Here is a 21,437-nt window from a genome sequence, read left to right on the forward strand (position 1 = left end):
TGTTCACAATTCTTTGCTGATGGTGTATTTTTGTTTTTGTTTTACTATAAAATGTCTTCACGTTTTCTATGTAATGCTACATGTTTGCACAACTCACTGTATTGTGACACTGTTTTGGCCAATTTGTGGCATTTCTGTCTTGAACAAGAAATTAATAAAAATATTTTGAAAAGAAAGCTTCAGAATATAGACAGGAATACAACTTGAAGGTCTTGTAGGTGAAAATGTCTTCCTCTAATTTCAACGACCTTTAAATATATTGTAACAATCTATATAGCTATATATTTTGTAAGACACTACGGGTCAATACCATAGACCAGCGGTTCTCAAACTGTGGTCCGCGGACCACTGGTGGTCCGCGAGGGTACTGCAGGTGGTCCGTGGAAAAAAGCTAAATAAAATCCACTTTTTATTATCAAGGATTTTCGGGGACCACCTCATATGTGACTAGCTCTATCAAAATCAGTCGCATTGACCTGAAGACACATTTTGAGTTGTATACACTGTCAGGAAAGAGGAGATTCCTAGCTTTCTAATGATATCAGGCAGTGGGGTAGTGGTCGTTGGGCTCATCGGACATTTATGAGAGAAAATCTCTAATGTCCGAGTGCAAGTGAATGCACCACAAGACACGAGCCTTGTAACCCCTCCAGGGGCGGATCTACCGGGGTGGCATGGGGTGGCAACTGCCACCCTAAACAATAGCCTTGCCACCCCAGCTGCCACCCCAGTTGGCATCTTTGTTTTGAAAGAAAAGTTGTGGCTCATCGGACATTTATGAGAGAAAGTCTCTAATGTCCGAGTGCAAGTGAATGCACCACAAGATGCACGTCATGTAACCCCCCGGTCCTGGCGCGAGAGTGGAAATATGATTGGTGGCGAATTCACTTGAACGGGGGAACGGCGCAAAACGAGAAGCCTTTCGTTCGGACCCAAGCACTGAAGGAATGAGGTAGTTGCGGTCTACAATGGCAGATAAGAGAATGTCAAGTTTGGCTGTACTCAGCATTGAATCAAAACGCACTACAGCTGTTGATCTTAATAAGTTTGTGAGGCGTTTTGCTGAACAAAATAGTAATCGCTGCATTCAGCTGTAATAGACATGTCAACTTGATGCTCTGCTCACGGATGACTCGATGAGAATAACAAACTGTTAAGATGATGACCTTGAATGCGTGTATATATTTTTTTCTTTGTGGGGGTCTGCCCCCAAAAAACAGTTTTAAGTCCTGAGAAAGTAAAATCAGACAGCGTGTAAAACTACACTGCCCAGCCAACAGAAAGTAACCACTTTGATTTAACTAGGCCAGTAGGTAAGGACCTTCCACTGGATAATAACTGCAGCGATGTTTATGTTTTAGCTGAATACACGTTTTTTAACCCTAACTGATGCAGTTAGTCACTTCTTTAATGTTTGTTCTTTCTGATGTAAAGTCAAGGTTGTAACTGTATATCAATAATTATATAATTACTTGTTTTTCAAATTTGAAGGAGGGTGAGCAAGCATCTTGATGAATATTCATCATTAACTCCTCCAAAAAATATAGTTTATTCAATAATAAATGAATATGTTAATCATAACATATTCATTTATACAGTTCTTCACTATATCTGTAAAGCGTCTTTGAGCACCTGTAAAAACGCTAACAAATTAAATCTATTATTATTATTATTTATTAACAGTGATTGACAGCTGATAGGAATAATATGATTGTTAATAGTATCATATTCATTCAGACAAACATCGATGAGACAGTTAATTAATGTACTTATTGCAGCAGTCTGCATAGATTTGGTACCCCTGCTGGTCTAAGAGTGAGACAAACTCATTCAGTTATTGTTCAGTTAAAATTCATTAAATTACGTCTGCCACCTTATATGTAAGGCTTTACTGATGTGCCACAATAATATCACCTATGTGATTGATTTAAAATATTAATATTGTGGCTTTCCAAGTTAAGATTGATTGTAGGGGTGTAACGGTTCACAAACATTTACGTACCTCGTTTTTAGGTCACAGTTCGGTTCGGTACGTTTTCGGTACAGCAGAAACAATTATCACAAAACATTAAATATTTTTTTTAATTATTATTAAACTGTGACTAATGTATTCAAATAAATACAAAATATAGTAAAATAAACATTAAGGTGCAGCATTTCGATGAACTGAAATAATCTGTATTTGAACTGTACTAGTACCTAAGCAGCCAGCTTGACATTATGACTTGCTTGTCATTGTATTTTCATGTTGTTTAAAGAAAGATGAACTTGTCCACATTGCTTGCCGAAAGGGCAGATCTGCTGGCACTAGCAATGTCTCCTGCCGTGGAGAACACCCTCTCTAGGGACAGAGGTAGCAGATACAGCCAGGTAGCGCTTTGCTAACATGGCAACATAAGGATATTTGGCGTTTGTAATAGCTTTGGCTCGGTCTGAACTTTCTGCGAGTGGTGGAGGCTTACATGCTAGTGGGAGTTGGGTTTGCACTTCAGTCTTTTTTCTTTTGGTACTGGTGATATTCACATTCGGGTGATGCCTTTTCAAATTATTGTGATGTATTGCCAGCCGCGTAAGCCAATGTTAGTTGAACAATGCCAGCAAACAGCTTTGGTTCGGTCCACCTGTCTTTGTCCGTCATCCTTGTACGTAACTGCGAAACCAAAATGTTCCCAAACCGGAGACTTCAATGATGCTGGAGGATTTTCAGCTCAACTTTATCTGCGTTCGCCATTTCGACAGTTCCTCAAATTACTGACTACATTTGAACGCATTCCTGTGACCAGCTCTCATAGTATGCCTCTCGTCCAATGAAATTAAATGATATAGATTACTTCCAGAAAGTTGTTCATGTTCTCAATTTTTTACGTTTAACGCTATATTCGTTCGGTACACACGTGTACCGAACCGAAGGGCCCGTACCGAATAATTTAAGTACGGGTACGTGTACCGTTACACCCCTAATTGATTGATATGATTGCGATTTAAATCAGCATATACTTCTGTCAGGGGATGCCACCCCTCAAAATCTCCTGCCACCCTCTTGCCACCCCATGAATATTTGTCTAGATCCGCCCCTGAACCCCTCCCCCGGCCCTGGCGCGAGCGTGGAAATATGATTGGCGGCGATTTCATTTGAACAGGACAGCGCAAAACGAGAAGCATCCGGACCCAAGTACTGTAGACGGAAGGAATGACGTATTTGCGGTCTACAATGACAGAGAAGAGACTGTAAAGTTTGGCTGTACTCAGCATTGAATCAAAACGCACTAAAGCTTTGGATCTTAATCAGTTTGTGAGGCGTTTTGCTGAACAGAATGGTAATCACCGCATCATAACAGTGATTGACAGCTGATAGGAATAATGTAATTGTTAATATTATCATATTAATTCAGACAAACTTCGATGAGACAGTTAATTAATGTACTTATTGCAGCAGTCTGCATACATTTGGTACCCCTGGTCTAAGAGTGAAACAAACTAATTCAGTTATTGTCCAGTTAAAATGCATTCAATTATGTCTGCCATCTTATATATTTCTATTTAAGGCTTTACTGATGTGCCACAATAATGTCACCTAATGTTATTCAGTTAAAATATAAATATTTTGGCTTTCCAAGTTAACATTGACTGCGATTAAATCAGCATATACTTCTACCAGGCGATGCCACCCCTCAAAATCTCCTGCCACCCTCTTGCCACCCCATGAATATTTTTCTAGATCCACCCCTGAGTAGGCTATATTTTTTTTTCAGATTTAAATAGATTTTGAAAGTGGAGATAGAGAGAGAGAGAAACAGTGCTGTCTGCTTAGTAGCAATACTAGCTCAAGCCTTTATGCAACTTACAGTAGGCCTATCCATTGTTTATGTTACTTATATGCCTGTGTGTCCATTGTTTTGAGTCTGTGTGTGTTGAGCGCAGCACCGTCTGCTTTTTGCAGCACAGTAACTAAAGCATAACGGTAGTTTTTTTGTAGACCTGTCTGCCGGTTTTGTGCACGTGCGTGCGTGTGCACTTGTGGCATTGTTTGGGATGAACTAATTCAAATACCGTCTGCCGTCCTCTTTGAGAAACATACACAACGCAGACAGACACCGGTCACAAAAGTATCAGATAGGCAGTGGCGACTGGTCATTAGGGGCAGGTGGGGCACAGCCCCACCTAGTGTCAGCAGAAAGTATTACAAATAATGATTACAAAAAAATGAAAAAAAAAAATAAAAAAAAATATAAAATATATTTTAAGATCATGTTTAATCATCTGATTCGTCTGTACATTGCTGTTTTAGTCTGTGTTCTTCTAATTAGTGTCTACAGTGTGCCTATTGAGCTGTTTCGAGCCATGTGGGACAAAACCCGATCCTGCCCCTCCCTCTCCCTGTTTAAGTCAATGGTGACTGTAAAAACTACACTGCGCATGCTCAGAGTATTAAGTCCTATTTAATAGAGGCTTCTCAATACTCAAATTTCCCCTCCTCAACTCCTCGACTCCTCGGTCCTCCGGTAGTGACCCGGAAATGAATTTCAGCGTGCCATTTTGAAGGACGTCTCATTTCTCTAAATGCACACCGAGGATCGAGCGTCGAGGAGGCTCTCTGGAGGAGCTATAACCGAGGATACACTGATGGTTCCTCCACGGGTCCTCCGCGGATGCATTTCCGGGAACGGTGGCGGCGTGACGCACGGCCGGACTTATCTCAGCCAATGACAGCTCTGCATGCATCCCCTGGATATTATTTTAGAAACTGCTCTCATCGCAACGCGATGTTTACAGAGAGAACAGCTGTGAGGTCCGTGCAGAAAGCAGAGCAGTGTGTAAAATATATATCACTCAGTATAACAGGCCTACTCTCTTTATTTGCTTTAGTTTAGTAGATATCTACAAAGAGTCCATATTTTTCTAAGAACATTTAGTGCTTCACAATAAAATACACAACGGCTGTTGCCTGATTATGCTTTAAGAGCTGTAGGTGTTTTCATTTCATTTCAAACCTTTATTTAACCAGATTGGTCCCATTGAGATCATAGATCTCTTTTCAAGGGAGACCTGCAGCATATAGGTCCCACATGAAACATAAAACAATAAGGACATTATACATTATATTTACAGGATACATAGTTATAGACATTTACAAGTGCCCATTGTATCAGCAAGCATTTCATTTACCCTAGCTTTAAAAACATGCAGAGGAATGAGATGCTCAGTTTCAATTCTTGCTGAAGATTGTTCCAAGCATGTGTGTGGTAGGCCTATAGTGTCGGTGCGTGTGGTACAGTGTGTAGGTGCGTGTGGTACAGTGTGTAGGTGTGTGTTGTACTGTGTGTAGGTGCGGCGGACAGACGGGTCTCAGTTGGTTTGATGTCCTTACTTTTAATACTTGCAAATACAACTTTTGGCCCGTAATTTCAATTCCCCATTTCAGCGACCAGAGAGAGGGGGGGGGGGGGGGTATATCCAGTCTCTGATTGTGTTACGTTATTATGAGAGTGCTCTCATACTTTAAATTGCTTATATTTATATAAATATATGTGTGTCTGTGTGTCCGCATCTGTAGCCTGGTATTGTCTCATTATACCGCACTCTCAATGAACTCAAAGTAAATATGTGGGGGAACAATGTTCAGCTGATCTAACAGAGATTATAAAATATGACGAAACACTCGACAGCTGATGCAGCTGTTGCCACGTAATAATGAACGGACGTCGCTTTAATATGACCGCTCAGAGGAGAGGAGTTCTCATTTCTTTAAACGTCTGCTGCTTCCCCTCCTCTCTCCTCGGTTCCCCTCCTCGGTCCTCCGCTCGCATCTCCTGTGGGCGGGTCTAAGTATCGAGGAGGGGAGTCGAGGAGGGGAGTCGAGGAGGGGAAATTTGAGTATTGAGAAGCCTCTAATGTGTGTGGCACAAAAATAATGACCAGAGGGGCATAGAGAGGCGAAGTCACGCCCATCTACTTCCGGCCCATGGGACCCCGGAAGCGAAAAATTAACATTGAATAGGCTACATGCATAGACATATAAAGAGTAGACGCCGCATCTGCTGGGGCCGCCATCTTCGGACCGGTCACCCGCTCCACTCAGTGTAATCTGTCTGGCAGGCGCAATGAAGTGTCAGCGCATTTTATCAATCATAACTCGCTGAATACAAAACTGATTTTCACGGGGGGGGGGTTTCTGCAAACGTCATATATGTAGGCATGATACCGGACACATGATTCGGCGTATTTTAATATTCATAGTAGGCTTAACAGCAATAGAATATTCTGGTATTTGATAGCCTATGTTATGTATGATAGGTATTTTGCAAAAGACACACGATATATAATATATACACACACACACATAAAAAAACACTAATGGTCTATATATGATAGAGAAGCATATTGTGTAGGCCTATACTCAGCTATTTTAATAAGTTGAAAAATGAAGAAACAATAATACATTATACATAGACAGAAGTTATATATCAGTAAAAATGAATATCTATGTCATAAAAAATGAAAATGTACTTCTACATCTATATAAAAAATGTAAATGTTCAAGTTAAACACAAGAACATGACACCACCCCGCCCAAACCATATTTACCCAAAGTTGCTCATGACACCCGAATGCCCCGTGCATGCGGCTCCTCCAAAGCATGACTGAGAACCTCTTTCTCATATCTTTGTCTTTGGGAAACCATCAAAATAAAAACGGGAGATTTGAGAGTCAACACAAAAACATTTTAAGAAGGAGGTCAAGCTTATTTTCTTCCTTCTTCTTCCTAGATAGATTAGATTAGATTTTAGATTTAGATTAGGACCCTTTGTGTTTCAGGTGACAAATACTTCGTCAGGTAATATGCAATGGGAGCCTTCCAATGTCCGTGTAGGCCAACCACCATGAACACAAGAGCCTCAGTAGCAGCATCGGTCTCATTGTTTCCATCACCCATGTCGACAAAAGCAGACATTGACTGGTTATGTGGATTATATTGCACATGTTTTCTGATGGCCATGTCATCCAACATGAGTGAAACACATCCATATTTAGCCTGGTCGTCCTGGCATCTTCTCTCCAGCATATCCAGCATCATCTTGTTCAGGCCAGGCTTTCCATCCACCGAACACAGCCACCTGTAAAAAAATTGAGAAGTAGCTATTTAACGTACTTGCAACCGTAATTTCCAAAAATGAAATTGAACAACATTAAGACTACCTTTTTGTTGTAGTCTCTCTGAGGTATTTGTATGCCTTTGGACCATGTAGATGGAGTGTGAGGGCACATTCTCTGTGGTCCTTGGAGTACTCATGGCCCTGCTTTGCCTTCAAGTCTATTTGAAGATCTGAAATTGTATGAGAAAAAATTAATAAGTCCCCTTCATATAATAACAAAGGAGTTTAATAAAGAGTGTAAGAGTAAGATGTACATGAATTTCAAAGTGCTAATTTCATCTTACCTGAGTAGAAATCAAGCCTCTTTGAGTTCTTCATTAATGAGGTTCTTTTCCCTCAAATCCCCCAAAAGAGTCCTCACTGTGGTCTCTGCCCTCTTTTCTCTAGCCATGGCATTCTTCCTCTCTCGCTCGAGACTCTCCACTCTTGCTAAAGCTTCATTGAGTCTGGCCTTAAGAGCAGTAGGAGAAGCAGGCGAGACATAGCTATGATCCTAGAAAGAGGGATGAACATGGTTTGAGTGATGTTTCACTTCACACACATCACTTTGACACAACTAGAGTATGGCCCACATTCTTTCTTATAGTCATCACCTGTCAAAGCCACTGCCAGCATCGTGTGTGTGTGTGTGTGTGTGTGTGTGTGTGTGTGTGTGTGTGTGTGTGTGTGTGTGTGTGTGTGTGTGTGTGTGTGTGTGTGTGTGTGTGTGTGTGTGTGTGTGTGTGTGTGTGTGTGTGTGTGTGTGTGTGTGTGTGTGTGTGTGTGTGTGTGTGTGTGTGTGTGTGTGTGTGTGTGTGTGCGTGTGTGAGTGTGCCAGGAATGCATGTTCAACATGTCTTCAATTGTGTGTGTATGTGTTTATTTGTGAGTGTGTTTAATATGAGTGGCAGCAAACAAGAGAGATTTTACTTTGTCTAGGACCATTATGAATGATGTTGAAAATAGAAATACTCACATCATTACGCTGAGGTTGTGAGTGTGAGGTTGAAGCTTCTGGGTCGTCCTGAGGGGCCACAGACAGGCTCTCTTCAGCTTTTCTGGAAGGAGACGTAGTCCTGCCCTTTTCTGGCTAAAATAAGAAAGCAGAATACTTGAAACACACACACACACACACACACACACACACACACACACGTATGTCACCCTGCCCTGTTATTGATAATAGAATATTTACATTTATGAATGCTAATAACCTTATGATGATACACCTACTCTTTGGAGGTGAAACGGGAAGCTGAAGATGGAGGGAATAACACCATCTCTGAGTCGGACAATCTGTCCTGTCAAACTCGTCCTGCTTAAAATGCTCACTGCAAATCACGGATGACTCGCTTGCAGTGAACCCTTCCCTCCTCAAAGCAACTTCCCACTTCTTTCTCATATCTTTGTCTTTGGGAAACCTTCAAAATAAAAACGGGAGATTTGAGAGTCAACACAAAAACATTTTAAGAAGGAGGTCAAGCTTATTTTCTTCCTTCTTCTTCCTAGATAGATTAGATTTTACTTTATTCATCCCACAACGGGGAAATTCACTTGTTACAGCAGCGATTTATAAAGTCTCAGTTGGCCATGAACATAATGTTTGCTGGCTACGATTTCGCTGGCGGACATCAATACAGTACAATAATATTATATTTACAAAATACAACCAATTATAATGTTGAATCTTACTTGTGAAAAGTAATCCCCCGACCCCTGTTCGCAATCGTCCGCCGATTTGCACAGCAATATGCTGCACAGTGCTCTGGCATCTTGAAACCTCTGCTGTCTATGGGTAGAATGTCTGTACAATATGGGTAGGATGACCGGTCCAAGATGGCGGCCGTATTTCTTGCGCCCCAGCAGCCAATGCGGCGTCTACTCTTTATATGTCTATGGCTACATGCACTAGGGTCTGAGACGTACTTCCGCCTTAGCCGTAATACTGCTTGGGAGCTTCCGGTTTGCTTCCGGTCTGCGTAGCTGAGCGTCCACAAATGTTTTACTGTTTAAATCTATGGTTTAAATATGAGTCGACGGAAGATTTTCAAAACGGAGCATTTGCAAAGACAAGTAAAGAACTACTCCGAGCACTGCTGTGTCCCACTTTGTACGGCGTCAGCTAAATTTAACGGGGTCCTAAGTTTCCATGGCTTTCCGACCGAACTCGAGCTGCGAAGACAGTGGCTGGTTAAAATACGACGCGATAACTTCACAATCTCCTCTCACTCCAAGGTCTGCAGTCGTCACTTCGCTACGGATCAACTAATAGAGCCAAAAACCCTTGATGGCCGTAGGAGGCTTGTGAAAGGTGCTGTACCAACTCTGTTTGAGTGGAATCACTTCACTGCTCAAACACCGCGGGCTAGTGTTTGGGAGAGAAGGGAGCGGCCCACTGAACCAGTCTCTCGGGAGGAGCAGGAAGAGCACATGGATGTCCGTGACCATGATTACTGCTCAGCCCCTGAACCAGCTTCACTGGACATGTCCTCTCAAGCTACAGAAGACAACTCCAAAACAGTGGAGGATCTGCAGAAGCAACTGCAGGAGTTAAGAGTCCAGCGAGAGTTTTGCTTACAGCGGTTTGCTGGCTCCGACGACAACATCCGATTCTATACCAGGTAATGTTTTGGCTAAATTCTATCCAAGTTTTTGAGATGGGTTAGCTTATAAAGAATCCTGTTTACCTGCCGTTTGACTGCTGACTATATGCATGCAGTGTTGGAATAAGTAGGCTACTCAACTTAACTGAAGTATAAGTACAAATACTATGGTTTGAAAATACTCCTGAACTGAACATGTAGAATCATAAATCATGTGTTTTTATAAGTAACTAGAAACTATGAAGGTTAACTAAATGTGGTGGAGTAAAACATACTAATACTAACAACATACTGATAATACTTTACTACAAGTGGAAATCTTCAAAACCTTACCAAAGTAAAAGTACATGTCAATATCCACTGCGTTTCTCCCAGTTGCACACTTAAGAATGAAGAGTAAAAGTAGTCATTCTGTGTAAAATGTTCCCTTTATGTTTTAGATTATTACTGCTGCTTTAATGTAGTTGTTACATGTTACTGCTGTATATTACTATACCTGCACCAAGTGCCTTCTTAATCAGTCTATTTGAATTGTAATGTATTACAGCAAACAAGAGGAAAGCATTAGCCCATGTGGTCAGTTAACGAGTCATTAATGACTGACATGTGTCTTTTGTGTACAGATTCCCGAGCTATAACCACCTGATGGCCTTCTGGTTTCTGATTGAGCCTTCCATTTATAAAATGGTTCGTGTCACAAGAGCGATATCAGCTGCCAAGAGGAATGAAGAAGTGGTTACACACGCACGTCCATCAACGGTAGGCTACGTTTCTTTTAACACACACTCTAAACACAAACTGAAGGGAAAATGTTTCTCTGACATTTCATTGCTTTTGTGTAGGCTAAAAGGCTATAGTACTCAATCATTTTTGAATACATCAGAGAACTAAAACAACTTAATGTTTTTCCCATCGTGTGCTACACTCATGACATTAATATAGTACCCTTTTTTGTTTTTATCTTCCAGAGACAGCTGCTTCAGCCAATTGACGAGTTCTTCCTTTTTCTCTGCTTCCTGTCGGTGGGTTTGAAAGAAAGGGACCTTGCAAACCGCTTCAACGTACACCAGTCCACTGTGAGCCGCATCATTGCAACATGGACAAGTTTTCTTACAACTTTATTGGGGTCACAGTGCATCTGGCTTACACCTGCAGAAGTTCAAGCCCACCTCCCAGAGGCCTTCAAAGATTTCCCAGACACACAGGTGATCCTGGATTGCACAGAGCTGAGGTGTCAAACACCATCCTCACTCCTCCTCCAAAGTGAAATGTATTCTACATACAAATCTCACTGCACCATGAAAGCCCTGGTTGGCATAGCCCCACATGGCGCAGTGACATTTGTTTCCAGTCTGTATGGTGGTTCTGTCAGCGACAAGGAGATTTTCAAACAGTCTGGAATAGCTGCGTTGTTGACTGAAAACATGGCAGTGATGGTAGATAAGGGCTTCCTGATCAGCGATTGCTGCAAATGCAAAGTGTACTGCCCACCTTTTCTGTCGAAGCAGAAGCAAATGCCAGCCTATCAGGTGAGGGAGACACAGGCCATTGCCAGACTGAGGGTTCATGTGGAGCGTGTCATCAGGAGGATAAAAGAGAACAAACTTTTTGATGGCGTCATCCTCCTGTCCCATGCCTACAACATCAACCAACTGTTTGCAGTAGCATGTATGCTGTCAAACTATCAGAACAAAGCACTGGTCAAGAAATGGGTGAAATAAGACAAGATGATGACACCTGTGCAGGTAGCTGTGATTAAGCTGGGCGAGCACACCGTGTTGCCTGACACACGCTAGTGTTTTGTTTGAATAAATGGTAAATAGCAAATTACAATGCGTTGATGATTTCTTACAAATGCAATGATTTACTATTCATTACAAAAAAATCACTTCACTTTATTGTCTTTTTAAATACAATTGTATATTTATTTACATATATGAAATGTGAACAAACAAACAATATACAATATAAACAATATATATCAAAAACAAAATATTAAAATCACATTTTGTTGTCATTCAGAACACATGATTGAGGGATTGCCTCCTAAAAACAATGGCGGCTGAGCCAGGGTCTAGCAGCTAACTGCTCACAGAGTTATCAATGGCTGCAGTGCCCACTACTTTTGTAATGACAGGTACTTCGGCATGTATGTGTAAAAAAAAAAAAGTCTACTTTTTCTCTGATTGCTCTTTGCACTTCTGGATCTGTGTATATTCTTTGCACCAGGTAGTCCTCCTGTGCCCACACTACAAAGTCACACCACTGCATCCCAGACACAAGAAGTTGACCCTGTACTTGCCAGTAATAGGCATGGCTTTTCTTGAGCTTAGGGGAGCCACATTCCATCTGCACATATTTGCAGTCGACATAATTTGGGACATTGGGACATTTGAATTCAACAAGGCCAAATTGGGGATATTCTGTTGGGTCAAATACAACTCCATCAGGGGAGGCACCAAGCCAGGGCGTAGAGGGGTGAATGACAAGGCCACAAGGGGAGTAGTTCACGTTTGCCAGTCTACTGTATTCAGCTGCTACTGTGGGCTCCATCTCTGCACCTCTCCTCATTTCTGCAGTCTGCCTTGTACCTTTGAGTATTCGCTCTGCAAGAGAGTTAGCAGAGCTCTCACCTCTGACGTGACAAATCTCTCTAAACCTAGAGGCAGTAACCCTGGGTTTGCGGAGCAGATGCCACTCTGAGCTAGAGCTTTGCTCACGGGTAGCCTCCTCAATTTTGTGAGACATTTCTAAATCAACAGATAAGCTGTTAATATGCAGTTGCTCCTCTTCTGAGCACACCAGCGGTAAATCACATGGCAAGATCACATACCCCTCTATGGGCAAGTGGTGTGTCAGTGTGAAGTGTGGTGTACCGAGACGTCAAAGCAGGCATCTGATAGGACAGAACACTGCCCTCCTGCACAATCCCGAAGGCACTTTCCACAAGGGGCTTGTCAGGTCTCATGTTCATTGTGGTCACAAGCGGTCTGTCTTCAATGCTGAACGCTGAGTATGCCTCCGTAACTCTGAACAGGCAGGGATCTGGTAATGGCCCCACCATGCCTCTGTAGAATCCACTCCTACAAAGAATGGCAAAGACAATATAGCACATTAATGTGACAAAGGTTAGGAATACAGCACCAGAATTATGAATTTAAAAAACACAGGAAACACAATTTTCCAGCTAAACTGACCTTACTCCAGTCTGCACCATCCTATTTGGTACAGGCTTGGTGAAGACCATGGAGTTGATGGGCCCTGGCTTCACACCCTTAAGGAAAAGACAAGTACTGTTCGTTGAGTCACTTTAAAACAAAAACTCTGTGAAAGATTACAAGTATTTGAACCTCATTGAAATTACCATTGTTCGCGGCTTGTGCCATTGCTGTTCCGATTCAGTACAGCTATGCACAGGTGGCACAACTGACATGTTCAGTTCAGTGTAATGTGCTGTTTGGAACAGCAATGCTACTGTGTGATTGCACAAAACAGTTCCTGCAACACAGGAGCACTGGTTGTGCGTGAGCACCACTGGTGATGAATCACGAAGCGTTATCTAAAAAAGAGAGAAGAAATACTAGTGATTAGTAACCTCACTTGTGGTAAATGAGCCAGGAGGTTATGAGTAGAATTATTGGTTATTTTTACTGACCCATTATCCTAGAAGAAGCATGTATTCCTGAATGCTTAGTGTTACCCTCTTACCCTACAATACCACAATGAACTTTCTTTGGAAACTAAGATGCCTTGAAAATTGTATTAAAGCAGTTTTGACTATATATTTGAACCCCCATACTTACACATCCATAATCAATGTAATAATATCTGACCAATCAGCTGTGATAAAGCAGTAGGACACTGTAGGACAAGTAGGACACTGTTGAGATTCCCTTAAGGTAAACTAATGTTTAACTGAAACTCAATAAACAGGGGGGAACACAGTGGCAATGTTGCCTGCCTACACTCAAACTGTGTGCTGTCTCGCTCTTCCTCATTGACCTGTAGCACAAGGCTCTCACGCTGACCTGTCAGCCTGTCTTTATTGGACACTGAATGAAAAAAAACAGAGCAACAGCGTTAGATCTATACTCACGTCAAAACATCTATGGCAACATTGCTTTACAAAAGCCGATACCATTATGCAGTGTGGCTAACAACAAGACAACCTTGGCTAGGCTATAAGGCTATTAAACGATAGTATTTGTTAGCAAAATGGCTAATGTTTTAAAGAATTAACACCAGAAACAGTACATAGCGTTACCCAGAGCCCTATAGTAGTCTACTATAGTAATAGTATAATAATAATAATAATAATAATAGTAGTTATACTATAGGGCTCTGGCGTTACCTAGCTTTTGACAGCTAACGTTAGCATAACCCGGAGCATAAGCTAGCTGGTTAGTACCTGTTACCTTCTTACCTTCATAGTTGTGTATATATGACGCAGCATATAATTTGAAGCCTTTATCGAGTTTGCTGGCTGGGGCTTTAGTCGTCCGGCAAATCCGATGAACATCCGACATTTTTAATTTCGGAAGCTCTTGTAGGCAGCGGGTGTAGAAGGTCGTCATTTTTCATCAACAGGAAATGCAGCGGCCGCTCTGAGTAGAATGCGGAAGTGACTGTGCATGTAGCCTATTCAATGGAGAGAGAAAACGTATCTTTTGATCCCGTTTGAATTGTGCCACGAACTACACATATGATGTTTGTCAATCTTAAACAATAAGTTCCATGTCAAAAAAGTCACATTTTGTCGTAAAACTGTTGAAATATAAGACTATGAAAAATACGCGACTACAAAGACTACAAATCCCAAATCCCATTCTGGCTCGCGTAAGTGATGTCACAGGCGATAATGCTCCAAGTGGTTGCGACTCGTAATTAAAGCGAAGAAGAAGAAGATCTCATAACTGATTTATTCCCTCCAATAAATAAGAGATTGCTAAAAATAAATTCACTTTTACAAGATGCCTGTGTGCTTTGTACCAGGTTGTAATCACATAAGTGATCATACTTATAGATCATAGCTCGTTCTATCGCTTCCCGTCTGATGAAAGGACCAGGAGTCGTTGGACCAAACATATCAGGTAATACACATGTTGTGCATGGAACACAGTCAAGCTAGCTACATAGCTAGTACAGGGTTCCCCAACACACTCTCACTCCCTAAGCGTCCAATAGCGACGTTTGGTCAGTGTCCGTGGCGTCCAATTGTGACGCTCCTAGGCTCCTTCAGCGTCATAAAGAGACGCAAATAGCTTTCAACTGATTGCAATGTATTCCCATCTGCGTCGGGATTTGACGCTCATGGAAGCACGGCATTCGTTTATGTCGGCTGCCCTTAAAGGTAATGTGAGCGTCCATTCCCAGGAGTAAAGGATGGCAGAAGACACTACACTACCAGAATCCCCAGCTATCGTTTGGACTACACCATGTGCTCCTGACAAACCCCGTGATAGTCCTCAAGCTCTGTGATTGGAGAGTGTGCTCCGAGGGTTAAGCCAGCCTCGAACAGCACTTGAAATGGGATGGAACCACGGCAGACTGTCCAAAACTGGATTTGAACGGGTCCACCGCGTCCCCCCTCCCCCACCCCGTCCCCAGAAATACACATGCTGGCTATACTGTTTCGCAACATGTTCTCTATGGCACGTCTCTACTGGGAGTTGTAGTTTTAAAAGACGTTTTCGTATTTCCCATAATAAGAAGTTGCCAGTATTAAACTGTGTACATCCCTGGAGGTTTAGGGGAAAGGAAACACTCACATTTAAAACATATAATTAATAAATGGGTGAAAATTGCTTGTGCCCATTATGGGCAGTATTACTATATATACCCACATGCCAGCTAAAGTCAGAAGAGCTTTATTTAACAGCTGGTCTTATGTGTGTGACCCCTGTGATAACATTACATTACATTAATTGATAAGCCTGAAACATGCACTTGTCAAGGTTCAGAGGCACATTTTGCAAATATGGCAGTAGCCATCGATCAGCTTAAGATAAGATATACTTTATTGATCCCAAGTTGGAACATTTGCGTTACATCAGCATGTGTAACAGTTAAATATGCAGTTGTGTTTATTTGAAAATCATTTAGTATAATCACATAAATTCTGTGTTTTATATTCAACAATTCTGTGTTCTTTATTTATTGATTGTTCAATACCTGACAAGGCCGGAGATGAAATATCTACATACATCTATAAGAGTATAATACATTATGTATAATATCAGTTACAATAAGTGCTTCAACATAGTTAACATTGCTGGAGGTATGCACAAATATTGATAGATGTCTTGTAATGCACTATTGAGGAACCTGCAACCCAAGTTTTTCATTCAGTGCAGAACTACACCACAGTTGTGTAGGCCTATTATGATATGTCAATAAACCTTAGAAAATCTTGAAATCTTGAAAGGGATGTGCAAAATAGTCATTACATACAGTCTTTAATTAACAATTAATAGAGAATAACGAGTAATGAATACTTTATAGGGATCGTATTAATATCTAATAATAAAAATATTGAAATTCAATAACATGATTTAACCACCAGGTGTCCCTTTATATCAACTGTGCACCTTTATGGTGTAAATACAGCCTATCTACCAATTGGATCAAATATAAAAGTGAGCCGAATTAGTGTTGATACTGCAAGGAGACGCATTGTGTGAAAAGAAATGTAAGATGTTGTTTAATGGCTGATATATTTATGATCCACGTCACGTTTTCAGTTCCTCATGTTTGTCTTCTCATCAGGGCTCTATAAATACAGAACTACGGCAGATATGTAATATGTAATGCAGCCGAACCGTGTATTACAATGCCGTTATGTGATGACTTTCAACGAGAAACGCAAGCACACTCGGAATAAGGTATTATTATTATTTCGGTCTGTTTCCGGTATTTGTTAATGACGGTGTGCTCTGAGATGTGAGACTGGAATTGCACAGGGGGGAAATAACGTAAGCTATCTTTAGATGCGGATTTTGTTAAACTAATATGTTTAGGCTGTGGACCAACACTATACATTGACGGGGAAGGGGGTAGCAATAAAGATAACACCATTAAACAGTTACACAACATAACAGAAATAATATCGATAGCAGCGTCCCTAGCAACCACCTTGGTAACAATGAAAACGTCGCGATTTCCTGAAGTAATCTTCGTAATAACTAGCAAACTAAAGATCATGTACATCCACTGCACACATAATCTGAAATAACAACTCATATTTCTCGCATCAAATGACATCAAAACGCATTTTAATGGCCAAACTAACTTTAAAATAGGCATTTTACACCTAGAATAAAACGATGTTCGGCCATGTTTTCTTTTTCTGCAGGGAGACATTTGAAGATCACGTGACATAGACGCCAGCCATAAACGGGGTTTGTCAAACAGAGCACATGGTGTAGGCCAAACGATAGCTGGGGATTCTGGGTAGTGTAGTGTCTTCTGCCATCCTTTACTCAGAAAACACATTTGTTTCTCCGAATCGAAGGGGAAAAATACAAAAGCATTGTACACAATTTAAACCAATCAATGTTGTGTAATTAACAAGGATAATCTGGTGTTTTTTAGTCGATGAGTAGTGCAGATATCACTGTAAAATCAATCGACAGTAAGAGGAGTACTTACTTCCGGGTGTAAAATTCTCCGTTATCCAATGGGAATGGATGCTCACATTGCCTTTAAGGGCAGCCGGCATAAACGAATGCCGTGCTTCCATGAGCGTCAAATCCCGACGCAGATGGGAATACATTGCAATCAGTTGAAAGCTATTTGCGTCCCTTTATGACGCTGAAGGAGCCTAGGGGCGTCACAATTGGACGCCACGGACACTGACCAAACGTCGCTATTGGACGCTTAGGGAGTGAGAGTGTGTTGGGTTCCCACGGTACCTGGAAAACATGGAAAACATGGAATTACATTTTTAATTTTCCAGGTATGGAGAAGTCATGGAAACTGCGCAAAAGTGAACACTTACATGGAAATAGAAACAGTTGTCCTGGAAATTGTTATTGGATGAGGTGTAAAATAGTAATAAAATGAAACTATTGAGCACAGAATTAAGATGAGTTTATAAAAACCCTTTACATGTGAACAGCTTTTACTGTAGATAGAAATGGATGATCCCATGTTGTAGAGCATGCTCTTGGCATCCTATATGGTATATTGGATGTTGGAATTTGATGCAGGCAACTTGGTGATATGGACTTTAAAAGTATAGTTTCGGATTGGTGGACTTCAGGAATAATAACGTTACTCGCGATCTCAATAGAAGGGTCAAATACATGCATTTCCCAGCCAACACGGGAGCCTTGACATCTACAGTGAAACTTCTTATGCAAGTTTATCCTCAAATGTAAGTAGCTGTGTTTAACTGTGGTAAACTTGGGTTTATCAACGTTAGTTATTAAGCAGTGCAATCTTGCTAACTAGCTAGCAACTTGAGTTTGTTTTGAATTTGGATTTGTTAATAATGGTTAGCAAGCACATGGAGTGCAATCTTGCAAGCCAACATTCAGTTTGCTAACTAACTAGCTGGTGTTGGCTAGCTTGCATTGCTAGCTAACTACCAATACATTTTCACATTAGGCCGTGACATTACTTCTATACTAGTTGACATGAATAGTATAGTCTTGATACATTTTGTAACATTCATTCTCATATCTACTTTTAGCTTTTTGTGATTTTTCGTTTTTTTCTTAAAAAAAATTATACTAGTAAATAGGAACATTTGGGGTGAGACATTTTTGAAAAATCATTTATCATGCCTAGACTGATTCTATACATCTATACTGTTAAGCTAAGCTTACTAGTAGGGTTGCTGTACTGAGGAACTACAGGGGAACCAGCCTTATGTTTTCCCTTTTAGGTTCATTAGTAAGACTCATAATCTCAAATGTGTGATGCATTACGGGAGTGAGTGACAATGACACGCGGCAGATTCAAGTCACATTGGAAAGATGACTCTCAATACAAGGACTGGATTGGAGAGGTACCAGGAGGAGATGTCCACAAGGCTTATTGCAAGTTTGCCGCAAGTCATTTGACATCAGCAATATGGGGGTCGCTTCCCTCAAGAGCCAATCAAAAGGACAAACCCACACCAAGTTAGCTGGACAGCTAAATAATGAAAGAAGAATGACAGATTTCTTGACTACAAAAACAGGAGAGGGAAGAAGCGGCCCAACAAGCCAGGATATCGAAAGTGACAGTCAGGTGCCCAGTACCAGCAGTGAACAGCCTACGGAAAAAGGCTCTGGAGCTCAGGGGAAAACTTTTTTTCAAGCCAAGCTGTATTTGAAGCAGAGATTCGCTGGGTCATGAAGATGGTCAGGTCACACTTCACAAGCTTCAGGGGCCTATAGATCATCACTTAATATGGTACCTGGAAAATCAGGAGGTAGTATGGAAACATTTTTCAAGGCAAGCGTGGGAACCCTGTAGTAGCGAGCACGTTAGTTAGCATCACATTACTTAGCCTTGTCATTTGTATTAGCCTTAACATGAAGTGAACCCAAATGTTAAACAGTAAGAGTAGTCATGATGGTAAGTATTTTGTGAAACATTTGAAGAGGAGCCTATCGCCCTCTCCACCAGGTGCTAAGGGGGCGGGAGGTAGGCTAACGGCAGATTAGCATCTGCGATCTTTTCTACTTAATGCTATCTGCTCAAATGGTTAACATTGAACATTAAAAGATCAGGCAGTTCAGGGAGAGTCGAAGGAAAGAAGGCAGGCAGGCAGCTTTGCATGACATGTATTTATTTATAGAAGGACCATGCATACAAAAACATTAATCTCAGCAAAGAGAAGAGATGCAATATGCCAGATTATAGCTAATAGCTCATTTCCATCTGTGGTCCATTCTTCTGGACGTGTTTCATTGTGATGATAGTGAGTCAATCTGTTTGTTGGAAAGACAGTAGTTGAGTGATCACTGATAGAACATTATTAAAAGAGATAATTATTCAAAGTATTGTTACTGACCTTTTTCTCTTTTATTTTCTTTACCTCACCTGTAACTGCTGAGACCCTGAGGAACATGCACACTGGACTGACCTGCTCTGGCAACCTGATTTCCACTGTATGTAATAGTATTTGGTTATGGTATATTATTTATATACATCAAAGGCACAATGCACCCCCCAGAGACACACATGTATTGAGTGTGATATTGTGCATAGGTCAAGTGAAATCATCTTTACACACTAGAAAACTGTAGGAGCGGCAACTTGTTTTGAAATTGAATTTTTAATATCCGATAATGAAGTTGATCTGTTTTCTTTATTCTTCTCTCTTCCCAGCTCCATCCATCACCGTGCCCTGTTCCCGCAGGTCCTGCTTGCTAATCAATGCTTTATTTTTTACACAATTACAAATAAAGTCAATGTATTGTATGACATGAAGTTGTGCTTCATTCGGAGTCAATAATAAATTCATTCTGCCTTCAACTGCACAATGATTGTGGACTGCACCGACATCCATGTAGCTGCCCCGCAGTAAGATGAACCAAGCAAAGAGGGTCGCCATCATGCCCAAGGACATCCAGCTGCATCCGCGAGAGAGGGCTTAGACTGACCTGAGACCAGCACACCCAAATACAACGGCTCTTTTAAGAGCCACCTACAGTTTCAAAGAGTTGCAATCCTACGTTATTATAATTATTAAACTGGTTCATGTGTCACTTAGTTTACTGAACCGTGATGAATGAAAGAAATTAGTGAGGTAGTGGTTTAAATAAGTTACAAAGACATTAATATATGAGTAACAGGTCAGTGTAAACACAAGCTTCTGTCAATTATGGATCACTCAAACTATTTATATAAAAATATGTAATAAAGTTCTAAAACAAGTATTAGGTATATTCCTTGATAGCTTTTGGAGAAGGTTGTTTTTAAGTTTACTAAAATCTATCGTTTCAACTGTTTCACTTTATAAAAAGGAACAGGTGAGTAGAGCATCATTGAGTTTCTTATTCTGTCAGTAAATTATCCAAATGAAATGTTTATCATTATTTTATTCAACCCTAAACAAATTGATTGTACCTTTTTAATAATGACCTTACATGGTTAAGTTAAATTAACTTCAGAAAATCAAATCTGTTCTGAGAAAAAACTAAGATAGGATCTTGCCATCCCACTGAAAAACAGTCCGTAGAGATTTAAAGGTGTAGTTGTAGTTCAGTCCAACGTTTCATTTGGATTCATTTCTCCAACAGTCAAAAGATCAAAAATACTTTTAAATCAAATAAAATTATACAATTTACAGATATGTATACAAATATATATATATATATATATATATATATATATATCCTATATAATGATGGTGGACACTTCACCTCCAGCAGGGCAGATGGCTGCACAAGTCCATCGGGGGATGCTCCCAAAACACCGACTCACTCACAAAGAGACCAGACTCGAACACTGTCTCCTGATAGGCCTGCACAAAAGCCTTCACCCCTTCGGCCTCGTTTACAACCCCCCAGTTGACAGCCATGACCAAGTTGTACCCCCCGAGCACCCTCTTCATGAGGGACGCGCATGGAGTGGATGAAAGTCCCGACCGCAGTACAGCACCAAACTTGCTGGCTGTCAACCTGCCCCGCCTGTGTAACTGCCACTTTGTCCGCTGTCCTCCGGTGGCTGTCTGGATGGCAGCTTGCTGGTCTCTGCTCAGTCGCAT

The 21,437-nt window shown here is 41.0% G+C and overlaps 2 protein-coding genes across 2 annotated transcripts; one reads left to right on the forward strand and one right to left on the reverse strand.

The window, feature by feature from the left end:
- Positions 1-9,065: 9,065 nt before the first annotated feature.
- Positions 9,066-11,544, forward strand: LOC117451426 (uncharacterized). The gene is made up of 3 exons (XM_034089721.2): positions 9,066-9,754; positions 10,360-10,495; positions 10,705-11,544. The coding sequence occupies exons 1-3, from the start codon at positions 9,162-9,164 to the stop codon at positions 11,455-11,457; spliced, it is 1,482 nt and encodes a 493-aa protein (XP_033945612.2). The 5' UTR covers positions 9,066-9,161; the 3' UTR covers positions 11,458-11,544.
- A 363-nt stretch (positions 11,545-11,907) lies between these two features.
- LOC139434220 (uncharacterized) lies at positions 11,908-14,320 on the reverse strand. The gene is made up of 5 exons (XM_071203889.1): positions 14,160-14,320; positions 13,101-13,295; positions 12,934-13,010; positions 12,570-12,819; positions 11,908-11,985 (listed from the first exon to the last, which is right to left on the reverse strand). The coding sequence occupies exons 1-5, from the start codon at positions 14,253-14,255 to the stop codon at positions 11,908-11,910; spliced, it is 696 nt and encodes a 231-aa protein (XP_071059990.1). The 5' UTR covers positions 14,256-14,320.
- Positions 14,321-21,437: the final 7,117 nt, after the last annotated feature.

This window comes from Pseudochaenichthys georgianus, chromosome 8, assembly GCF_902827115.2.
Source record: "Pseudochaenichthys georgianus chromosome 8, fPseGeo1.2, whole genome shotgun sequence".
Lineage (NCBI taxonomy): Eukaryota > Metazoa > Chordata > Actinopteri > Perciformes > Channichthyidae > Pseudochaenichthys > Pseudochaenichthys georgianus.